The sequence below is a fragment of the Cricetulus griseus genome, chromosome 4, assembly GCF_003668045.3.
Source record: "Cricetulus griseus strain 17A/GY chromosome 4, alternate assembly CriGri-PICRH-1.0, whole genome shotgun sequence".
NCBI classification, from domain to species: Eukaryota; Metazoa; Chordata; class Mammalia; order Rodentia; family Cricetidae; genus Cricetulus; species Cricetulus griseus.
The window spans coordinates 53,809,151-53,828,172 of record NC_048597.1 but is presented as its reverse complement, the minus strand read 5'-3'; the positions used below and the strand labels follow the sequence as shown (position 1 = coordinate 53,828,172).

General features: G+C 44.5%; 2 protein-coding genes across 6 annotated transcripts in view; one reads left to right on the top strand and one right to left on the bottom strand.

Annotated features, from left to right (window-relative positions):
• The window catches only part of Hspbap1 (HSPB1 associated protein 1), a 50,861-nt gene extending 49,001 nt beyond the window's left edge, over window positions 1-1,860 (top strand). For all 5 annotated transcript variants that reach the window (XM_035444581.1, XM_035444583.1, XM_035444582.1 and 2 more), the window contains 2 exons: window positions 1,039-1,149; window positions 1,273-1,860. In XM_035444581.1, the coding sequence (XP_035300472.1) occupies window positions 1,039-1,149; window positions 1,273-1,809 (648 nt within the window). In that variant the 3' untranslated portion in view covers window positions 1,810-1,860. The remainder of the gene's footprint in view (window positions 1-1,038; window positions 1,150-1,272) is intronic.
• A 5,476-nt stretch (window positions 1,861-7,336) lies between these two features.
• The window catches only part of Parp14 (poly(ADP-ribose) polymerase family member 14), a 31,366-nt gene continuing 19,680 nt past the window's right edge, over window positions 7,337-19,022 (bottom strand). The window contains exons 7-17 of the mRNA XM_027412763.2: window positions 18,089-18,328; window positions 17,335-17,553; window positions 16,283-16,358; window positions 15,611-15,760; window positions 15,274-15,336; window positions 14,770-14,934; window positions 13,428-13,634; window positions 12,741-13,340; window positions 11,194-11,327; window positions 9,119-9,293; window positions 7,337-8,819 (exon numbers count right to left, since the gene is read on the bottom strand). Coding sequence (XP_027268564.1) covers window positions 8,530-8,819; window positions 9,119-9,293; window positions 11,194-11,327; window positions 12,741-13,340; window positions 13,428-13,634; window positions 14,770-14,934; window positions 15,274-15,336; window positions 15,611-15,760; window positions 16,283-16,358; window positions 17,335-17,553; window positions 18,089-18,328 — 2,319 coding nt within the window. The 3' untranslated portion in view covers window positions 7,337-8,529. The remainder of the gene's footprint in view (window positions 8,820-9,118; window positions 9,294-11,193; window positions 11,328-12,740; window positions 13,341-13,427; window positions 13,635-14,769; window positions 14,935-15,273; window positions 15,337-15,610; window positions 15,761-16,282; window positions 16,359-17,334; window positions 17,554-18,088; window positions 18,329-19,022) is intronic.

Genomic DNA, 19,022 nt, shown 5'->3' with positions numbered 1-19,022 from the left:
TGTTTAGCAGCCGTCCGTTTTCCCGCAGTGGATAGCGATACCGTGGCGGGGCGCTCCACTGGAAAGCAGAGGCCCAAGTGGGCCAGCCAAGAGGCAGAATGGGTCGTGGGTTTCAGGGCGCCAGGGATAACATGAAGTTACAAGTTAAGATATCTTTATTCAAGTAATACCAGCCAAGCACAAGCCAGAGTGTGCCCAGAGGCAGCAAGCTAGGGAGGCCAGAGATAAGGGGCTCCCCACCTGTCTGCCGCCTCTTAAGAATTCCCCCGGGTCATCGGGTCATCCTGAACCTCCCCTGACCATGCCCTCACGGGCGTGGCCAGGCACACCTGTAGTGGCTCCTAGGAGGCGGAGCTACAGTGTCTCCCTACAAGTAACGCTGTGCTTAGATGTTTAACCACTTTTTGTTTTATTTTCTGAAACACAGTTTCCCTGTAATCCAGACTGGCCTCAGATGGGCCTCCAGCCCATCAGCATGTCCAAGAGATTTCAGATTCCAGACTCCAAGAGGTCTCCCATCTCAGCCTATAGACCTGAGTCACCATGCCCAGCCTCTGCCCTGCCCCACCAGAATGTTGGGGAATCTAGTCCAGGCCCCTGTGTGGACAGGAATGTGTTCTACCAGAGTGACAACCTCCCCCACAGCCTAGCCGCCTGGGTCTCCTATTTTTCACACGGCTTGCTTTCCAACTCCATAAAAGTCATTATTCCATGTGTTTAATACTTAAAAACATTGGACATACCAAGGAGTGGAAACGATTAGAAAAAAAAATTATCTAAGGTCATTTGTACATTAGGCCTGTGTCTTTTAAAAATACACATTCTTAATTTTGGTGCACTGTCTTCCTATACTGTCATAGATGATGATAATGAACACACAAGAGTTCCATTGCTCCCAGCAGCACACTGGTTCCTTGTGTGACAAAGTTGGCATCACTGAGGGAACAGAGTATACAGCTAAAAAGACTCTTAAATCAGAGGGCACAGAGACAAATAACAAAATGATGGCTTGTCTTTTTCATTTTTATCTCATCTTAGGAAGAGGACCACCTAGCCCGGGTGGAAGAGGCAATCACCCGCATGCTCGTATGTGCCCTGAAGACTGCAGAAGATCCACACCATCCCAGAGCCTGGCTGAACCCCACTGAGGTAGGATGGCCAGGCTTTCATCCTGGCTCTTGGATGTTGATAGTGTATCTGTTGGTCCAGGATAGAGTATTGGTTCACACTTTAGCTCAATGCATTCTGAAGGGTCATTCTTCTTCTTCTTAGGTTGAAGAAACATCTCATGAAGTCAATTGCTGCTACTTAAATGATGCTGTTTGTGCTTTTTTTGACCGTTGTGGAAAAGCTAAAGAAGTAGAGACGCAGGCACTGAGAGCAAACGGGGAGAAGTGGCGAAAGGAAGAGCCAAGTGTGCAGGAGCACATGGAAGTGGAACAAGCACACAGTCAGAGCTTTACTGTGAGGACTGGGAAACAGGAGGTCGCAAGTCAGTTTGGCCCAGATCTGGTCCCTGTGACACCAGCGTCAGAAGATCGGCCTTCGGAAAAAGGAGGCATATTGGGAAGTGACAGCAAAGGATGTATCGACAGAGACAAAGAACACTCTGCAGAACTGTCCTATGCCAGGAGGCAACAAGCTAGTATAGGGGCAAGTGCAGCGTCAGAACAGGTCACCTCAAGGTGTCCTGTGGCACCTTCTCCAACATTCGTGTCCACAGATGACTTGCTGGACTGCTTGGTGAATCCACAAGTAACCAGGATGGTGGCCCAGCTTTTGATACAAGGAAAAAGCTTGCGATTCTAATAGATTGTTTTTAATAAAATTTTAAAATATAATTTTAGAACTAGTATGCTACACGTATTTGCTTTTGTGTAGTATTTTTTTTACTTACTCTTTGAGGCTGTCATATGTGTGTAAAGTATATTTTGATCATATTCACTCCCCATTGCTTACCTACAGATTCTCCCAAGTCCCCTTCCTCCCCTCCAAACTTTATTTTCTTTTCTTGTTTTTCAACCCTTTGAGTTTAGTTACTGCCACCCATATGCATATGGTGTAGGGCCATCCACTGGGCCTTGGGTAGCCTTCCAGGGGCTACACACCCAAAGCAAATTGACTTTCCTTCCCGAAGCAGCCATCAACTATCAATAACCCCTTGGCTAGGGGCTTATGTGCCTGTGTTAGAATAATGACAGGCAGGGCTGGAGAGTTGGCACTTCCAGAGGACTCATCTGACACCCCACATAGACATATACACATAAAACAGCAATACACATGAAATAAATAAATCTAAAATAAAATTAGTGACTGGCTTGTCCTTGTACAGGCAGCCACACCACAGCTGCCAAGTCCATAGGTGCAAAGGTTCTCTCCTGTCCAGTCCAAAAGACATTGTTTGCCTCATTCCTCCCTGACCCCTGTCTTGTAGAAATTTTTCTGACCCCTCTCCTTCCCTGTTTCTTTCCCTTTTGGGGGGGTGGGGTGGGGGAGGGAGTTGTTTTGAGATAGGGTTCCACTGTGTAGCTCTAGCTCTACTCTATGTAGATCAGGCTGGCCTTGAACTCACAGAAATCTCCCTGTCTCTGGCTTCTTCCCCATTTCTCTAGGCTGTGTGTTAATACCATTCACTGCACAGAGAAACCTCTCTGATGAGGACTCAGGGCTGGTACAGATAGGACTTGGGAGGCAATTTGATACTCTGTTGGTTTAGCAAAACAGTAGTAGTGGGTTCATCCCCAGGGCCTCTGAGCTCTGAGATCTGCAGCCACACTTCCTGGCCAAGTTGAGAGTTTGTTTTTCAAACAGTTCTGCTTTATACCTCAGGCTGGCCTTGAATTCAAGATCTCTGGCCCTGTCTCCCACCCACCCCCACCCCCCCAAGTGCTAAGAAGATTGGTTCTAAACAGTTTGATTTTAAAATGAAAGATGGAACAGCAGATGGTGAGGTTGTGCGTTTTTGGAAATGGGCTGTGGTCTGTGGTCACCTTCACATCATGTTGCTCTGTAGCCACAGTGGCTCACATGTGTAGGCCTCCTCCTTGGCTTTTCTTACTCTATCTGGTCTTTTCAGCCTCTTAGTGTGAGCTCCACCTGTTTCCAGCAAGAATCAGTTCCTTCTTCAGCTTCAATCAGCCGTGATCAGTCTGCTGCTTGTTCATATAATTTTATTTTTTATTTATTTTTGGGTTTGTTTGTTTGTTTGTTTGTTTGAAACAGGAGCTCACTGTGGGACTGGCTGACTTGGAACTCGTTATGTAAGTCTCAAACTTCAAGTCCACCTGCCTCTGCCTCCTGAGTGCCTGGATTAAAGGCATATGCCACGATGCTGGCTTGTTCTTATACATTTTTATTGAACCTTCCCCAAGCCTTTTGTTTCCCGTTGTCTGTGGCTTCCTTAAGATTGCCATGGCTGGCCAGGCTTTGGTGGCACACGCCTTTAATCCCAGCACTCGGGAGGCAAAGGCAGGCGGATCTCTGAGTTTGAGGCCAGCCTGGTCCACAGAATGAGTTCCAGGACAACCTCCAGAGCTTGCCATGGCAGAATATGTGTGGAGAGTGTATGGTTTACAGCACTAAAGGGCATCCAGTAGAGGCCTTGAGCAGGGCCTCTCTGTTCCGCTCTCCAGTCTCAGCACTGCTTGTCCAGCACTGATAACAGTTATTCCTAAGAGTGGGTTGGTCCCCAGCCTGCAGAACTGCCCTACCTGGCCCCATGTATATTTGCCTGTCTAGTTAATGTTTATCTTGCCCAATCAGCATGTTGCTGCAAGCTTTAGAGGCCCTGAGGCTTCTTTTAACAGGTTTATTGGACCAGCCAGTCCAATAAACAATAAACAATAAATTCTCACAGACTTATCCAAAAGCTAGAGTTACCGCTTTAGAGCCCCTGAGGCTTCTTTTAACAGGTTTATTGGACCAGCCAGCAGGCTTCTCACAGACTTATCCAAAAGCTAGAGTTACCCCAGATGCTACAGGGTTGAGACATATATATATATATATATATATATATATATATATATATATATAAAAAATGTTTGGCTTTTTTGTCTCCTATATACTGCTACATACATTCTGATGGGAGGTTTTAACTACTAGACAGTAATGGCTAGAATGAGAAGGGAAATAGAAAGGCAGCTGTCTCATGTCTGCGCAGGAGTACTGACCAACCTGCCCCTGCACACACGAGGGCATTGACCAGCCTGCATGGCTGTTGTTGGGTTTTTTTCTCTTAGCCCTCGGAGGTCCCCTCTAACCCCAGCACAATGTAATTCCACGTAGGGAGTTTTAGCAGTTATGGCTTCACTCACAGAACTTGGGCCAATGCTGGGGCGGGGCGGGGGGGGGGGGGCGGGGAGGGGGGGGAGGTAAGGAACACAGAAGTTAACTCTGACTAGGCAGACAAGAGAGGGCGGTATAAGCAATGCTCCACTAGTGACACTGGCATGGAGCATGCTGGGGTCAGCGCTCAGTTTTCTGTTCTTAGATTTATCTCTATCCAGGAAACACCTCTTTCTCTTCAGGTGCTTTTTGTTTTTTTTTCCGCATGACTCAGCTGTGAGTCACAGAAGCAGGCTGAAGGGCTCAGGTCTGTATGGAACAGGGTAGAAAAGAAGAGATAACTCGAGAATCATCCCTGTTATGATAATTCGAGTGGGAACCTTGGCAGATTCCATGGCAGGCGAGGTTGACCGAAGCAGGGAACAGGTAAACAGCTTAGTGAGAAGTTTTATTAGAAAGGGAAAGGGGAGGTGGAGAGAAAAGAGGTAAAGAGAGGACAGAAGAGAAGAGGGAGACAGGAAAAGTCCTGTCTGCCCCAGGGGAACAAGCGGGAAAGAGCATAAGTGGGTGGGGGTCTTTCTTTTAAAGAGGTCCTTTGCACCTGCGTGCAGACCTTGGCACCCTGGGCTGACCAGGATACTACCTGAGTGCATTCTGCCAGGTGACAGGGGCAGGCAAGCATAATGTCTGAATCCATACAACCCCAGCATTCAGTATCCTGTACAGGCAGGTCTGGAGAGTCACAGTGCTCTCAGCAGTGGCGTTGTTATAAACACCAATAAAGTCAGGGCTTTCTCCTGATCTTAAAGGAAACAAAAACATTTTAGTTTCAAGCATGGGCATTATTTGATGAAACTTCTCAGGAAAATGTTGTTTCTAAGTAAGTTTCTCATGAGGCATTTTAGGTTCTCTGAAGGCATGGGACTGACAGAATGGATTCAGTGTAGGCTGGGCTCTGCGAAGCTTGGAGGCTCTTCTGCAGGGAAGTCTTTAATTCTAAGAGAAGGAATGGTGTTATACAAAGACCTGGAAAGAGTTCAGACAGACACCTGTAAAAGTGGGTGATGGGAAGGGATTCCCTGATTTTGTCGAGAGAGATTAAAAAGAGGTGTCAGAGGGTGATCGCAGGGAAAGCTAGCATCACCTGGCTCCCACACTATCCTGCTGCTAGAGGACCACACCTGAGTGAGTAATACCAAGTGGCAGCAGAGACCAGCAGAGCTCACACATTCTTGTAGTGTCCTGTTCTGAGGTGTATATGAGTCAGCAGGGCTAACACCCACCTGGTTTTCAGGAGGTATGGTGGCTAGGCTCACTGTGCTTTCAAGGCTCCGAGAAAATGTTTTAGGTTTTTTTTGTTGTTGTTTGGTTTGGGTTTTTTGTTTTGTTTTGTTGTTTGGGTTTTTGTTTATTTGAGGGGGTTGTTTGTTTTTTGAGACAGGGTTTCTTTGTTTAGCTTTGTAAATCAGGCTGGGCTCGAACTCAGCAATCTACCTCACTCTGCCTCCTGAGTGCTGGGATTAAAGGTATGGGTCACCACCACTCGACTTTGTGTTGTTTTTTTTGTTTGTTTGTTTTGTTTTGTTTGTTTGTTTTTACTAAATAGTCTAATCAGGTCTTGATGATATCTGTGGATGTAGTCAGCATAGTTGTAGAGTCTGGATTTTTTTAAAGATTTATTTATTTTTAATATGTGTGTTTGCCTGAATGTATGTATGTGTACCACATATGTGTGGTTCCCTCAGAGGCCAGAAAGAGGGCATTGGCTCCCTGGAATTATAGTTACAGGTGGTCATGTGCTGCCATGTGTTTGCTGGGAACCAAGCCCAGGTCCTCTACAAGAGCAGCAAATGCTCTTAACCACTGATCCCTTCTCTGTAGCCCCTGAGTTTAGGTTTTAGTAGTGTTTATACACTAAGGGACTACAAAGGCAAAAGTACCAAAGTCTTGGTGTGGTGTCAGGGTGTTGGGCTCTTCTAGGTGGCCACTGAAAGCAGAATCTGGGTTGCATGAAGTGGCACCACAACTTGAGTTTTCAGCACACCCCTTAGGTGACCAAGGCACATATAACTGTGTGGCCCTGCAGTGAGCTATCAAGACCTGACTTGGACTCCAGGCTGGCTGCTCATTGGATACTGGCTTTCTAAAACCTTAAAGCGCATTGTGCCCTTCCAGTAGTTTCCACCTGAACCTTAAGGATCACTCAGTGCTGTCCTGTTCAGCTGTGGCTTTTTTCATCAGCAGTAGCCACTGTATGTCATTGAATTACACCCCCATCCCCACCCCACCACCCCATGTTTGCCCTTTAGGAGGAAAATGACTCTACTGAGAGACATTTTTCAAGTCTGAAAGCAAACTAACATTTGCTGGTTGGGTCCTTATTCTTCGGTATAACAAATGCCATTCAGCCTCGCCCTGAGTTAACCAAAGCACTGGAGAACCAAAGCAGATGAAAACAGGTCACTTTTATTGCATTTCTTTAGATTGTTGTCAGTACAGATTCCAGAAGCCAGTGCAGGGGAAGCCAGCCCCTCCTAAGCCAGTCTGTGCCAGTCCATTTAGAAACAGCAGCATAGGTTCCAAGGCCTCTGTGTTAGCAAAGGGACAGCAATGGTGACCCTTTGCTCCACTTGAAGCCCATTGTAATCCCCATGGTGGGAACCAGGGACTTCATCTTCCCAACACCCAGGAGTGTACCACCCGAGGATGTCACAGAGCACTAGCTCCTTGGCCTATAGAACTCCAATAAGGAGTAGACTGGGCACAAAATCCAGCAAGAAAAAATCTGGGAAAATCTGGGATCGCCTCAGATCACCTGAGATACTCCCCATTGATTGATGGACCTTGTGTGACAGACACCATGTGATGGTCACTGCATGAAGGCCACTGTGTAATGACCACCATGGGATGAACAGTGAGTAATGGCCACTCACTGACAGTCACTGTGTGATAGCCACTGAATGATGGCCGAAACAGTACTTGCTTATCTCAAGGCCAGGTTCTATGGTGGGAATAGTGAAGGGCTCAACACCAACACCAAGACTCAGCTGGCTGGCTCTGAGAGTTCCTGCCTCAGTGACCTCAGGCAAGGCCATTTATTGTACTCTAAACATGTTCCCTTTGCCTTGAAATATAGATTCTTCCCATAGCACTATTCATGGGAACAAAATCATGTATGTGAGCTCATCTCTCACTCTACCTGGCAAAGTCTAGGCACCCAATGAATGGCAGTGAGGCTGAAATTTACAGGAGAAAATTAAAAGAACAAATTGAGCCAGGTCTGGTGGCACAGGCCTCTGACAGACAAGTAGCCAAAGCAGGAAGAGAGTGATTCAAGGCCGGCCAGGGCTATAGAGGGATATCAGAGCCAGCCTGGGCAACTAAACCAGCCTGCCTCAAAATAAGTAAAGAGGGCTGGGGTGTGTAGCTAAGTGGTACAGTGTTTGCCTGCCATGTGTGAGGCCTTGAGTTCATCCCCCAGTACCACAAGAAAGAATTCCCTTCCAGTAGACCCTGAGTTAGTAAGTTAGCAATCTGACTATTGGATTACACATAAAGCTTTGAAATCTTCTCAAGCTGACCTGCCACAGGAGAGATGCTAGCAGATATCCTCAGAGTTCACCATTCTCACACAGTGAAGGGTTTCCCCTGGCAATGTAACAGGCGTCATACCATTGATTTCACAGGAACACTGGGTTAACATTAAAAAGGGCCTTGAGCACTTGGGGCCAGGGCTTCTGAGCTGTGCCCCTCCCTGGGGCTCAGTTCACACAGAGCAGGAGCCATATCCCAGCACCCAGTTTGTACACAGCCCTTGCTGGAGCTGTCCAACCCACATGGCAAGGCTGTTGGTGAAGAAAGAAGCTCTTTGCTGTGGAATCTGTTCAGTTGGCAGTTAGCAGCCTTACTGGCTCAGTGACACTGTGCATCCCCATGGCACCAGTGCACTCTGACATGATTCCATTGGTGGTAGCTGGGATTGCATGGCTTTCTGAAAGTCCATGAGGGTGTTACTGTCACATTTGAGATAGCACGGCTACACCTGCTATCTGATTTAAATTCTCCAGTTGATTGGCTTTCAAGTGGATTTATTTCCACCATGGAGGAACAGCTGAGGAAACATGTCCATGGCATGTCCATGAAAGAACTTGTGCTCTTACAGAAAGCTTAAGGAGGAAAACAGCTAACATTTGTCTTACAGCAGATACATGAACTCAAATTTCTCTTGGAAGGTGCCCTGAAGTATCACCGCCTAAAGGTGATAAGATACTCTGGGTATGTTTGATTGTCATAAAACACTACAAATATACTTGGATTTTGATCATTATCTACGACAGTGTCGTACAAGTCAGTAGGGTTTAGAGGGTCCCTTGAAGGAGGCACAATCAGTGATGAGTGTCCAACTGTGTAGTTCCCAGTGAGAACCCGTGCATAGTACATGTGCTTTTTCCCACTGGCATCTGGTTTGGAGTATGTGTCACTGGCAGAATAGGAAGCATTGACAGCAAAATAGGTTCCCTGCCCATAGCACGTAGCTGCAAAGACAAAAACATTTTAAAGTAATTCAGTGTAGCATATAAATCAACACGTTAGCCCAATATGTCAGCTAATATAAAAGGAATGCTCAGCATGAATATTTTGTATGGATTCTTTATCATCATCATCATTATTAATTTTTGTCCTCAAAGGGGCAGTCAAGCCCTTGGGGAGAAATTGAAACATATTACTGTTTACTCTCTGGCCACCACAATGTGAACAACACAATGAACAGACCCCAGGGTAGGCTTTACCAGCCAGCACCCCATTTGGGGCAATTGATTGAATGCTTTCTTACCATTCTTCCCAGCATAGCTGCGGTTAAACCCATGGCTGTTGACGTGTAGGATACAGCTAGCCTCCGTCCCGTGGAAGAGCTGATTCTCATTTCTTCCATGGCCATTCTTTTCATCCATAACTTTTTTGTTTGCCTGGTACTTGCTCCAGAGATATGGATTCTGGATCCTTTTGATCTATAAATTAATAAAACATTCCGGAGATGCCAAGACCACTCACCAAGTGATAGCAAATGACCATCTTTGTCTTTCATTAGTAACAATTGGGTGACAAGTGACAACATCCTAATCTTTTTTGGACTGGTAAGACAGCTCAGAAAGTATGTGATGACCTGAGTTCGGCCCCTGAATTTGGAAGGATAACACTGACCACACAAAGTTACACTCTGACTTCTACATGTGTGAGCCCCCCTTCTCTTTACCCTCCTCTACACACACACACACAGACAAGGCTATCTTACTGGCCTGGAGCTCTCCCAGTTAGGATGACGGGCTGGCCACTGGACCATAGGGATCCACTTGTGTCTGCCTCTGCAGCTCTGGTTACCAGGATGCACCACCATACCTGGACTTTATGTGGAGTCTCATGCAATTTACCAACTGAGTTATATGTAATTTTCCTTCTACTCTGGGTGCTGATCCTGGCACTTGGGGGATTGAAGCACGAAGATCATGACTTGAGGCCAGCCTGAACTACATTAAGACCCTGTCTCAAAAACATCAAAAACTGAAAATTATAAAGGCAAAATTGGCTCTGTAATTCAAACGCTTAATGTTTTCATCCAACTTTTATAGGATTTAGGATGTCGGTATTATTTTTCCCCTTTTGTTATTTACCTACAACTGTTTCTCATCTTCACTGTGTCCATTTTATTTCTGCTTACCCTAAATTTTGTCACTTAACTCGGCTTTTCAAACTTTCAATTTTTTGTTTTGAAATTTCCAATCTTTTATTTTAAACTTGTTTGCTTGTTTTTCGAGACAGGGTTTCTCTGTGTAGCTTTGGAAGCTGTCCTGGAACTCACTCTGTAAACCAGGCTGGCCTCCAACTCACAGAGATCTGCCTACCTCTGCCTCCCAAGTGTTGGGATTAAAGGTGTGTGCCATCAACACCCAGCTTAATTTAAACTTTTAAAAGGGCAGTTTCTAAAAAAATAGCACATAATTATCTCAGCCATGGTGGTGTAGCTTGGTGGTAGTGTACATGGTCAGTGTGTATGATGCTCTGGACTCAATTCCCAGCACCACAGGAAAAGGATGGAGGGAAGGAAGGAAAATAAACCTTGAACTTTGTTTAGTAGATGTGTTGTTAGATGGTCAGAATTACTCCCTCACCTATAGCTACCAGAAGATGGGGGGGCAGGGTATAAAGACAAGGGTTTGATGAGACAGAATCCCAGAGAGAAGAGATACAAAAATGAAGCAATGAAGTCCAAAAATAGTGGAATCTCTGAAAATACCTGCCAATTCAGAATTCTATACCCAGCAAACATTTCCTTCACAAACTGAAGATGGGGTGGGTGGGATGGCTCAGCAAGTCAAGGTGACTTCTCTGCAAGCCTGGTGTCTTGAACCCAACCCCCAGAGCCCATGGGAAGGTGGAAGGAGAGAACAGGCCACACAAACTTGACTGATTCTGTGTAATGAAAGTATGATCGGAGCTGTGGTGTTGCATGCCTTTAATCCCAGCACTTGAGAGGCAGAAGCAGGCAGATCTCTGTGAGTCCAAGGCCAAACTGGTCTACAGAGCGAGTGCCAGGATAGCCAGGGCTACAGAGAAACCTTGTCTGGAAAAACCAAATAAACAAAACATAAAAATAACTAAATAAATGAAATGAAAGCATAGCCACTGAGCTCACGGAAGAGCATACTTTCAGAGTGCCAGTGCCACCGTTTCAGACTGGTAAGCTCCCTGATGTGAGTCCGGAAACAAACTTGGAACTTGGAGTCCTCAGAGAGCAGAAGAAAATCTTGACCCCCTAAGCCACCTCTACAGATCCATATGTGAGTGGGTTTATTCAGGATTGTTATATTCCTTATTTCCAAACATAAGGAAACTCATCAGCAGCTGACTTACATTCTCTATGATAAAGTTTGTGCTGGTCTGGTTGAACTTGCTTGCCACCATGTTGTATTCAGGATCATTGGGTTGCAGACTGACCACAAGCAAATTCTTCTGCTTCATGTCACTCCAATTTGGAGGGATTTCAGCTGCAAAATAGACATTTGAGAGCTCCCGTGTCCCATTTCCAGTATGCTTTGGCAAAACCTGCTTCCCTCTTGCATTATAGTCTCATAATTCCATGTATTCAAGAAATTCCTTGTCTTTCTAAAAGGATGTTGTTAAAAGTGATAGACCATTGATCACTGGTATCATGATGAGCTTAGAAGCCTGTTCGAAGGGGGTGGTGATTTAAAGCGAGACAGGGCAGTGGGAGATCTCTAGTCTGACTGTTGCCTCTTCCTTTTATATCTCTTAAATCCTGGCATTAAAGTTCTGTGATCCCAAGTGCTGTGATCACCTTTGTGTGAGCTGCTCCTCTTTAGGACTGGGTCAATTTCATATAGTTCAGTGTGGCCTTGATCTAACAGAGATCCATCTGCTTGTCTCTTGAGTCCTGGGATTAAAAGTGTGTATCACCATTGCCTGGCTCTATGGCTTGTGGCTAGCTTTGCTTTCTGTACCCTCAGGCAAGCTTTAATAAATCATAAATAATATATTACCACATTGTCTACTTTGATGTAATTTAACAAATTAATTACCTAACTGTTTTGAGCAATCCATCATTTTGCATATGTGTGGATTTGTACCAGAACACCACACCACAACTGGAGAGTAGTCTACATGTAAGTTCTCATTTGCTTCACTGCATCCTTAAGGTCGGTAGGTGAATGGTAGGGTTTGTCTGTAACAGGCTGCAGAATACCACATGTGGTATGTCATTCCTCCAGGGTTGTTTACAGTCTGAGGGGTTCATTCACATTGAGCCTACAGAAGATGAATATAGTCTGTGGGAAGCCAGGGGCAGTGGGTGTTATGTGGTTTGAAGGCAGGAATGACTGCCTACACAAAACAGACATTTCTTTCCTGAGGATCAAATCCATCAAGGAACCTGTAGGCTGCTTCCTGACCAAGGAACCTATTTTTTTTTTCTACCTCTGCCTGAGGTAACTTAACTGCCTCAGGATCCAGAAGGACTGGGTCCAGAAAGCTTATAAACTGCAGGGATGGAAAATGCAGAGTTAACTGTGGTTACAGTTAAATGGCAGTTCTTGCGCTGTTGGGTTCATCCATGCTATATTTTCCTGACCATAGTGTATGCTTTGGAAACTCAGTGACTGAGATCTTGAAATTATTCTACTAGGGTTATTTGAATTTTATCTACTTTACATTTTAATATAGCAGAGCATGGGTGGCTCATGCCTTTAATCCCAGCATTTAGGAGGTAGAAGAAGGCAAATCTCTGAATTTGAGGCCAGCCTGGTCTACAAAGAGTCCCAGGCCAATCATGTCGACATAGTGAAACAGTCTCAAAAACAAAATAATAAAAACTTGCTGTGTTTCTAAAATTGGTTAAACCCAGAGTTGGAGCAATGGCTGACGCCCATGAGCATGTAACTTACCTTCAGTTTTTAAGAGGCGCTGAACAGTGAGACTCTGTCTTCCAGGGCCTATGGCCGTGTTTGTGCTCAAGTTCACCATGAAGTTGTGATTATTAATTTTGACCAAAATGTTCTTGCTCTTTGCCTTCCGTGCTTCCTCCAACTCCATGTTAGCCATTTTGTCAAAACTGTATGTGACGTTGTTGTCAATGTATTGCCATTCCACGAATGTGGAGACATAGTCTGCGTGGCTTTCCTTTTCTTTAGCCAATCGAATGCTCTTGATCAGTTCTTCAATCTCATCTCTAGCTCGTACCACATCTCTGCTAATTCCTTCAACTGTAATCAGAGGTGCCTTCTTGTCCAGGTCAATGGTGATATTCAGTCTCTCCTGCAGCTCATTCAGTTTCTTGTACTCGCTCTCATTAAAGTCTCGGATACATTCATCATGACTGGTATAGGATAACTGCTCATCAGTGATCAGATTCTGTATCCAGGAGATCGTGCGTTCCACACTATCTGTATCTGCACCACATACCTGGAAAACTGTCTGCTCTATTTTCTTCTCCAAAAACAGGGTGTTCTGTTTGGGAGGATCATTCTTTGAAAATCCAAAAATGGCTAAAGAGAAAATGAAAATTAATTTTTCTTTTATTCCCTTCAGCATCAAGGTCACAAATATGTACTTCATAAAAGCAAACAACTCACAGGCGATCTTAGACAGCATAGATGTCTGGGGAGGAGGCAGGGAGCCTTCTCTGTCTTCCATGTTGTCATAAAAAATTTTCAGAATATGGGGCTGGAAGATGACAACTTTCACTTTCCTCACAGACCGCACTGCTTTTTTCTGGATAAATTCTTCAATGGCATCCATTATGGCCTTAGCAACTGCATCTGGGTCCTGTTGAGCACTTCCTTTAAAAAACGCACACACACAAAAGACAAGGTTAAGGTCCACCTGCAAAAGGCTTGGACATAGAAGGAATTCCAGTTGTCACAGGAAATAAAAATGTCTGCTCCCACTTTAATCACTGTAAACTTTTCTACCATCATGGCAGCAAATAGTTTTGATGTCCTAGACACAGTGGAGGGGAGTTTCTGTTCCATGCTATCCACAGGTCAACACCCAGGTAAAGACCCTGAAACCCATTTTAATTTGTGACCTTCACATCTGTCCCTTTTAGCAAACCCCGGCTCCCAGTGTCACTCCCCTCCCATTACAGAGTCCAGGTGATTTTCTCCCCCTCTTGATTTACTAGTGTCCTCAAAAGATCATAAAAGGATACACACACACACACACACACACACACACACACACACACACACCTTGGAAACAACATTGTCTTTACAGAGACAATCTAGCCACAATGCATGTGTGAGCCAGCTACTCTCTGGGGAATGGATTTAAACTAAGATACCCAAAACTGTGAGCTACTTGTTACAGTCTATTCTAGGTGCATTGGTTACTCAGAACTTGCAGGATGTCTTTCTTCCTCATACTCTGTACTATTTTAGCTGCCCAGCAGCATTCAAAGCAGTCGCTAAGTAGATCCACTTCTGTCTTCAGCATGTTCCAAATCTTGTTTCTCAAGCCCTGGAACTGACTGGTTAGGTAAAACTGTGAAATGTCCCTTTCTAATCATGGGTGTGGCCCAAAGTGACTGGAAGCTGCCAAAGTCACATGACAGGCAATGTAAGTATCCTGGGCAAGCTGGTTTGATAGACTGAGAGCCCATTTGGATTATTCCTGTTAACAGTGCCCACAACCGTGGCAGAAAATTACAGTAAATGACTTTGACTAAACTTGTAGACCATGGTGGGAACAAAGGTCACTCCTGCCTCAGTCTTTCCAGTAATTGGGGCCACAGGTGTTCATTTTCCTCTTTCTACCCCAGGCTTTACTCGTTCCTCAAAGGATTGGGGTGCCTTGGAGTGGGGAAACTGTCTACTCCAGGTGAGGTGTCCCTGTCATCACCCACACCCAGTGAGGAGCAATCCATGGGGAAGTCGACACTTTGGGATTGAGCTATGACAGCCTGTGGCTACAAACCTGTGCCAATGGCTGGTAGGCAAATGGATGTGTAGTTCCGTTGTTCACTTTCTTCCAACACACAGGAAACTGATCTTTTGACATCATTCCCACCAACAACATGGATAATACTCTTGCATTTCAGTAATCCACCAACAGTAACTATATACTCCTTGTTCTGTTGAGCTGTGAAACATAAAAAGACTGAATCAGATGGTGAACCTACTCTTGGAGAAAGCAAGATGTCTGATCTGATGAGGAAATATTTTATGAATTAAAACCTCTTGAAATAATATGATTAGTGAAATTTTGTGGCTTAATTTCTCTTAATATAACTTTCCGCTTTTAACTTTCTTTCATATGGAGTTCTTTCATAAAATAAATCATCTTAAGATTAATACATGGGTCTCAAAACAAAACATTAATGCATAACTGCCCAGCCCAAAGACTTCAGTTTCCTCACAGTCTCCCAGAGTCAATCTTCCCCTTACAAATCTGGCACCAAGAAGCAGCATCAATCCTTACCCAAGACAGAACACTCTGCCTCCACATTTTGTCCTGCACCTTCCAAAATTGCTTTGGACACTCCTACATGAGAAAAATCAAGATGGTAACTTGACCAGAAAGAAAGCCTTTGTATTCCAACACACCCATCATAGAGCAGACCCATCCCTGGGCATTACTGGCAGAGAAGAAAATTTCAACAATGTTGCCAGTTGTAAGGAAGCCCATTGAAATAACTTTAAAGATATTAACAGGAACAAGCCCAAGTCCACAAAACCATTTTGTTTATAGAAACATTTCTTCATAGGATCTACCACACTGATTACTGCGAAAGACAGAATCCGTCTCAGTAAATTACCTGATTTGAGATTAAATGTGTTTGATGTTGAATTGACAATCACATCTGCCACTTCTTTGGTGATGTCCCCTGTGGCCACTTGGAAGAGGATCGGGCCAATATTCATTTCATGAACTCCTAAAGTAGGACTGGAAAGACTCCCATAATAACCTGCCCAGAAAGAAAAAAAGGCAGAATCAGAAACCAAGTCATCAGGAGCAAGAGTAACTGAGGTCACAGGCTGCCCTATCACTGTACTGACTGTCTTTTTATTATGGCCCTGGCCCAGGGCTGGGACAGAAGGATGGCTTGAATTTAGGAGTTTGGGGCCATCCTGGGCAACATAGCAAAACAAAGCTCCAGTGAACCCCAAACAAGATGAACTCAAACCATATTTGACAGAGAAGTGTTGGCTTGTATTGTCCCTTAATATGTCTCTTGGAAAACACATGTCACATGACCCATTAGAGGTGGCAGTCTCATTGGTAATTTAAAAATCCCACTGTACAGACTATATAATTTGGTCCACATTTCTTGTCCCAAGCCCCACAAATAGGCCAGAGTCTTTTATACTCACATGTATGGAATATAATTTAGTACGTTCCATAGTTTGATCACCATCATCCTTTACCTGTCACTGAACAGTTACTTAGTAACAAGAAATCACTGGTCAACTTAAAGACTTTACTGAACCTTGTGTGTCTTCAGCCTTGGGACTGTGGTCACTAGGGTTTCCGTTACTCCTTCTGTCAAATTCATCTGAAAATGCCTGGAAATACAAACATAGTTTTAGCCATTACACTCCCTCCTGGATGAGTGAGTTTGCTTGCTCGGGGCTTTGAATTCTGTATGCACACGTGCAGTAACACATGTAATAAAGGCTTTGTGTCTGGCTTTGAGAGAAATGTATAGTAAAGCCTTTGTGTCTGGCTTTGAGAGCAATGTTTCAGCAAAGCCTTTGCTATGTTTGGGTTAATCTGTAGAGGCTGGGAAATTGTTGTGAGACTGTTTAAACCTTAAAGAAATGTTGTCTCTCCGGACAATCTGCCCTTGGTGCTACAAGAGAGCTTACAGCTGCGCTGCCCTTGGTCCTAAGACACTCAGGGCAGACCTGGAGCTCTTACTTTTAATTGGCTGCCATAGTCAAAGGGGACTGAGTGTGGGTTATCTGCTGTCATGGGCACCAAGAGCAAGATAACTTTGTGAACTGGAACCTTTCCCAGCCCCTGTTGGCCTCGTATATGCTTGAATACAGTAACTGGAGTGAGCTAGCTGGGTGTCAGTCTTTTCCTCTGCTCCTTCAGAAAATGAAGGCTTAGCATCTTAGTGAGCTTCTCTCTACTACAGCGTCTACGACCCAACATCAAACAACACACACACACACACACAGTTGGAAAATAATAACCCTCGAACAGTAGTATTTAATTTACTTCTATAATTTTAAATTTACTTCTGTATTTTCAAAGTTATAAAAATATACATATCACTGGGCAGTGGTGGTGCACACCTTTAATCCCAGCACTCAGGAGACAGAGACAGGTGGATCCGTGTGAGCTGGAAGCCAGTTTGGTCCCCAGAGACTTCCAGGACAGGCTCCAAAGCTACAGAGAAACCCTGTCTCAAAAAACAAAACAAAACAAAACAACAACAACAACAAACCCATCCTATTAGACCAAGAAGACTTAGAAGAACACAGGTCCCAAACTTCAGTTGGCAAAGTAATCAGAAGCAAGCCGAGTCTGTACCTTAATGTTGTCTTGGTCTTTTGGGTGCAACAGAAACTGAACTTCTTGTAAAGTTTTCAGGTTCCTGCTACTAAATTTGAGCACTTCTGAAATGATTAATTTAGCAAATTCAGGTTTAGGAAACCCCAGATTTCCTGTTCCTATTGCTGGAAATCCAATTGATTGCAGAGACTGCTCCTCGGCCATCTTCAGACAGTCTCTGATGATGTTTTTCATGATCTGAAAGGCAATAAACATTTCCTTAAATGTCTTGTTTAGAAATCAAAGATCCCAAGAAATAAGCACTCAGCAGCTATTACTGGGAGCACTGTCCAATCAATTATGCTTTCAACAGAAGTTAACAGCAGCATAAAGAGGGAAATTCAGGAGAAGAAATGAGAAAGAGAACGTGAGATTCCCTTACAAGAGTGCAGACACATTCCACCACGAAGCAAAGAGGGCAGGCGACAGCTGCCCTTGTCTATCACTGTCTCCCGGTTTCAAGCCCTCACCTTACTTTTTCTCAATAAATGTAGCGTATTCCTCCAACCCTTCCCTGACCGTCATTAATTGCTGAGCACAAGAACTAACTTACATTATTAACTATGACCTACAAGAAGTCATCTACAAATGAAAAGAAATGGCCATGGTATGGGACCTGTCAAACTCATGATGATGTCACAGAGAAGAGGCAGGAAGGGACTAGCTGTGGTGTGCTATGGGAAGAGTCCAGAGAGCTACCCCATTTCCTGAAAAATATAAAGCTGTGTCGTACCTTCACTGACGATGCGCTGTTTTTGGCTTTCCACTGTGGCACCACCACATGAAGTACATGGTGGCAGTTCAGATTATAGCCGCTGGTTTGTAGAATTGTGCCCGCATTGACAGCGACACCTTGTCCTGCTTGATTCAATTCCTCCTGGAGGCCTGGCCCAGCCTTTTCCAATAAGGCCTGAGAAAGGGGTCCTCTGTTGAGTGCAAGATCCGAGGGAATGGAGTTGACAATGACATCGGTCTTAAAGACAAAACCAAAGATTCTTTTCAAATTCTTAGTCAAGGCATTCATCAACCACGACCACATCTGAGTGTCCAGGCTTGGCACCAGGAAGACAACAGCTGCTTGTATACATTTTGTGACCAATGTCCAGAGAAACAAAACTCATAAAAGTAAGAGTGGAAACAATCCAAATGTCCATTGGCTAGTGGTTGGGAAAACAAATGTATATTCATCTAATAAGATATTATGCAGCCACTAAGAGGGATGGAATACTGCCATATGCTACAACACGGACGACCCCTGTAAACATTCCTATCAGTGAAAGAAACTGGTCACAGAAGACCACAAGTACATTATTTCATTTACATGAAACTTCAAGAGCAGGTGAATCTGTAGAGCCAGGAGTGGTGGCACACACCTTTAATCCCAGCACTCAGGAGGCAGAGGCAGGTGGACCTCGGTGAATTCAAGGAAGGCCTGGTCTTCATTGCAAGTTTCAGGACAACTAGAGCTCTGTAGTTAGACCCCGTCTCAAAAAGAAAATTAAGAAACAAACAAAACAACAGAATAGATTAGATGCTATCTAGAGCTAGGAAGGCGGGGTGAGTAGGAAGATAAATTAAGAGTAACAGCTAATGGGCACAAATTTCTTTCTGGTGGGATTAAAGTGCACTAAAGTTAGATTGCAGGTATGGTTGCATGATAGTGGTTT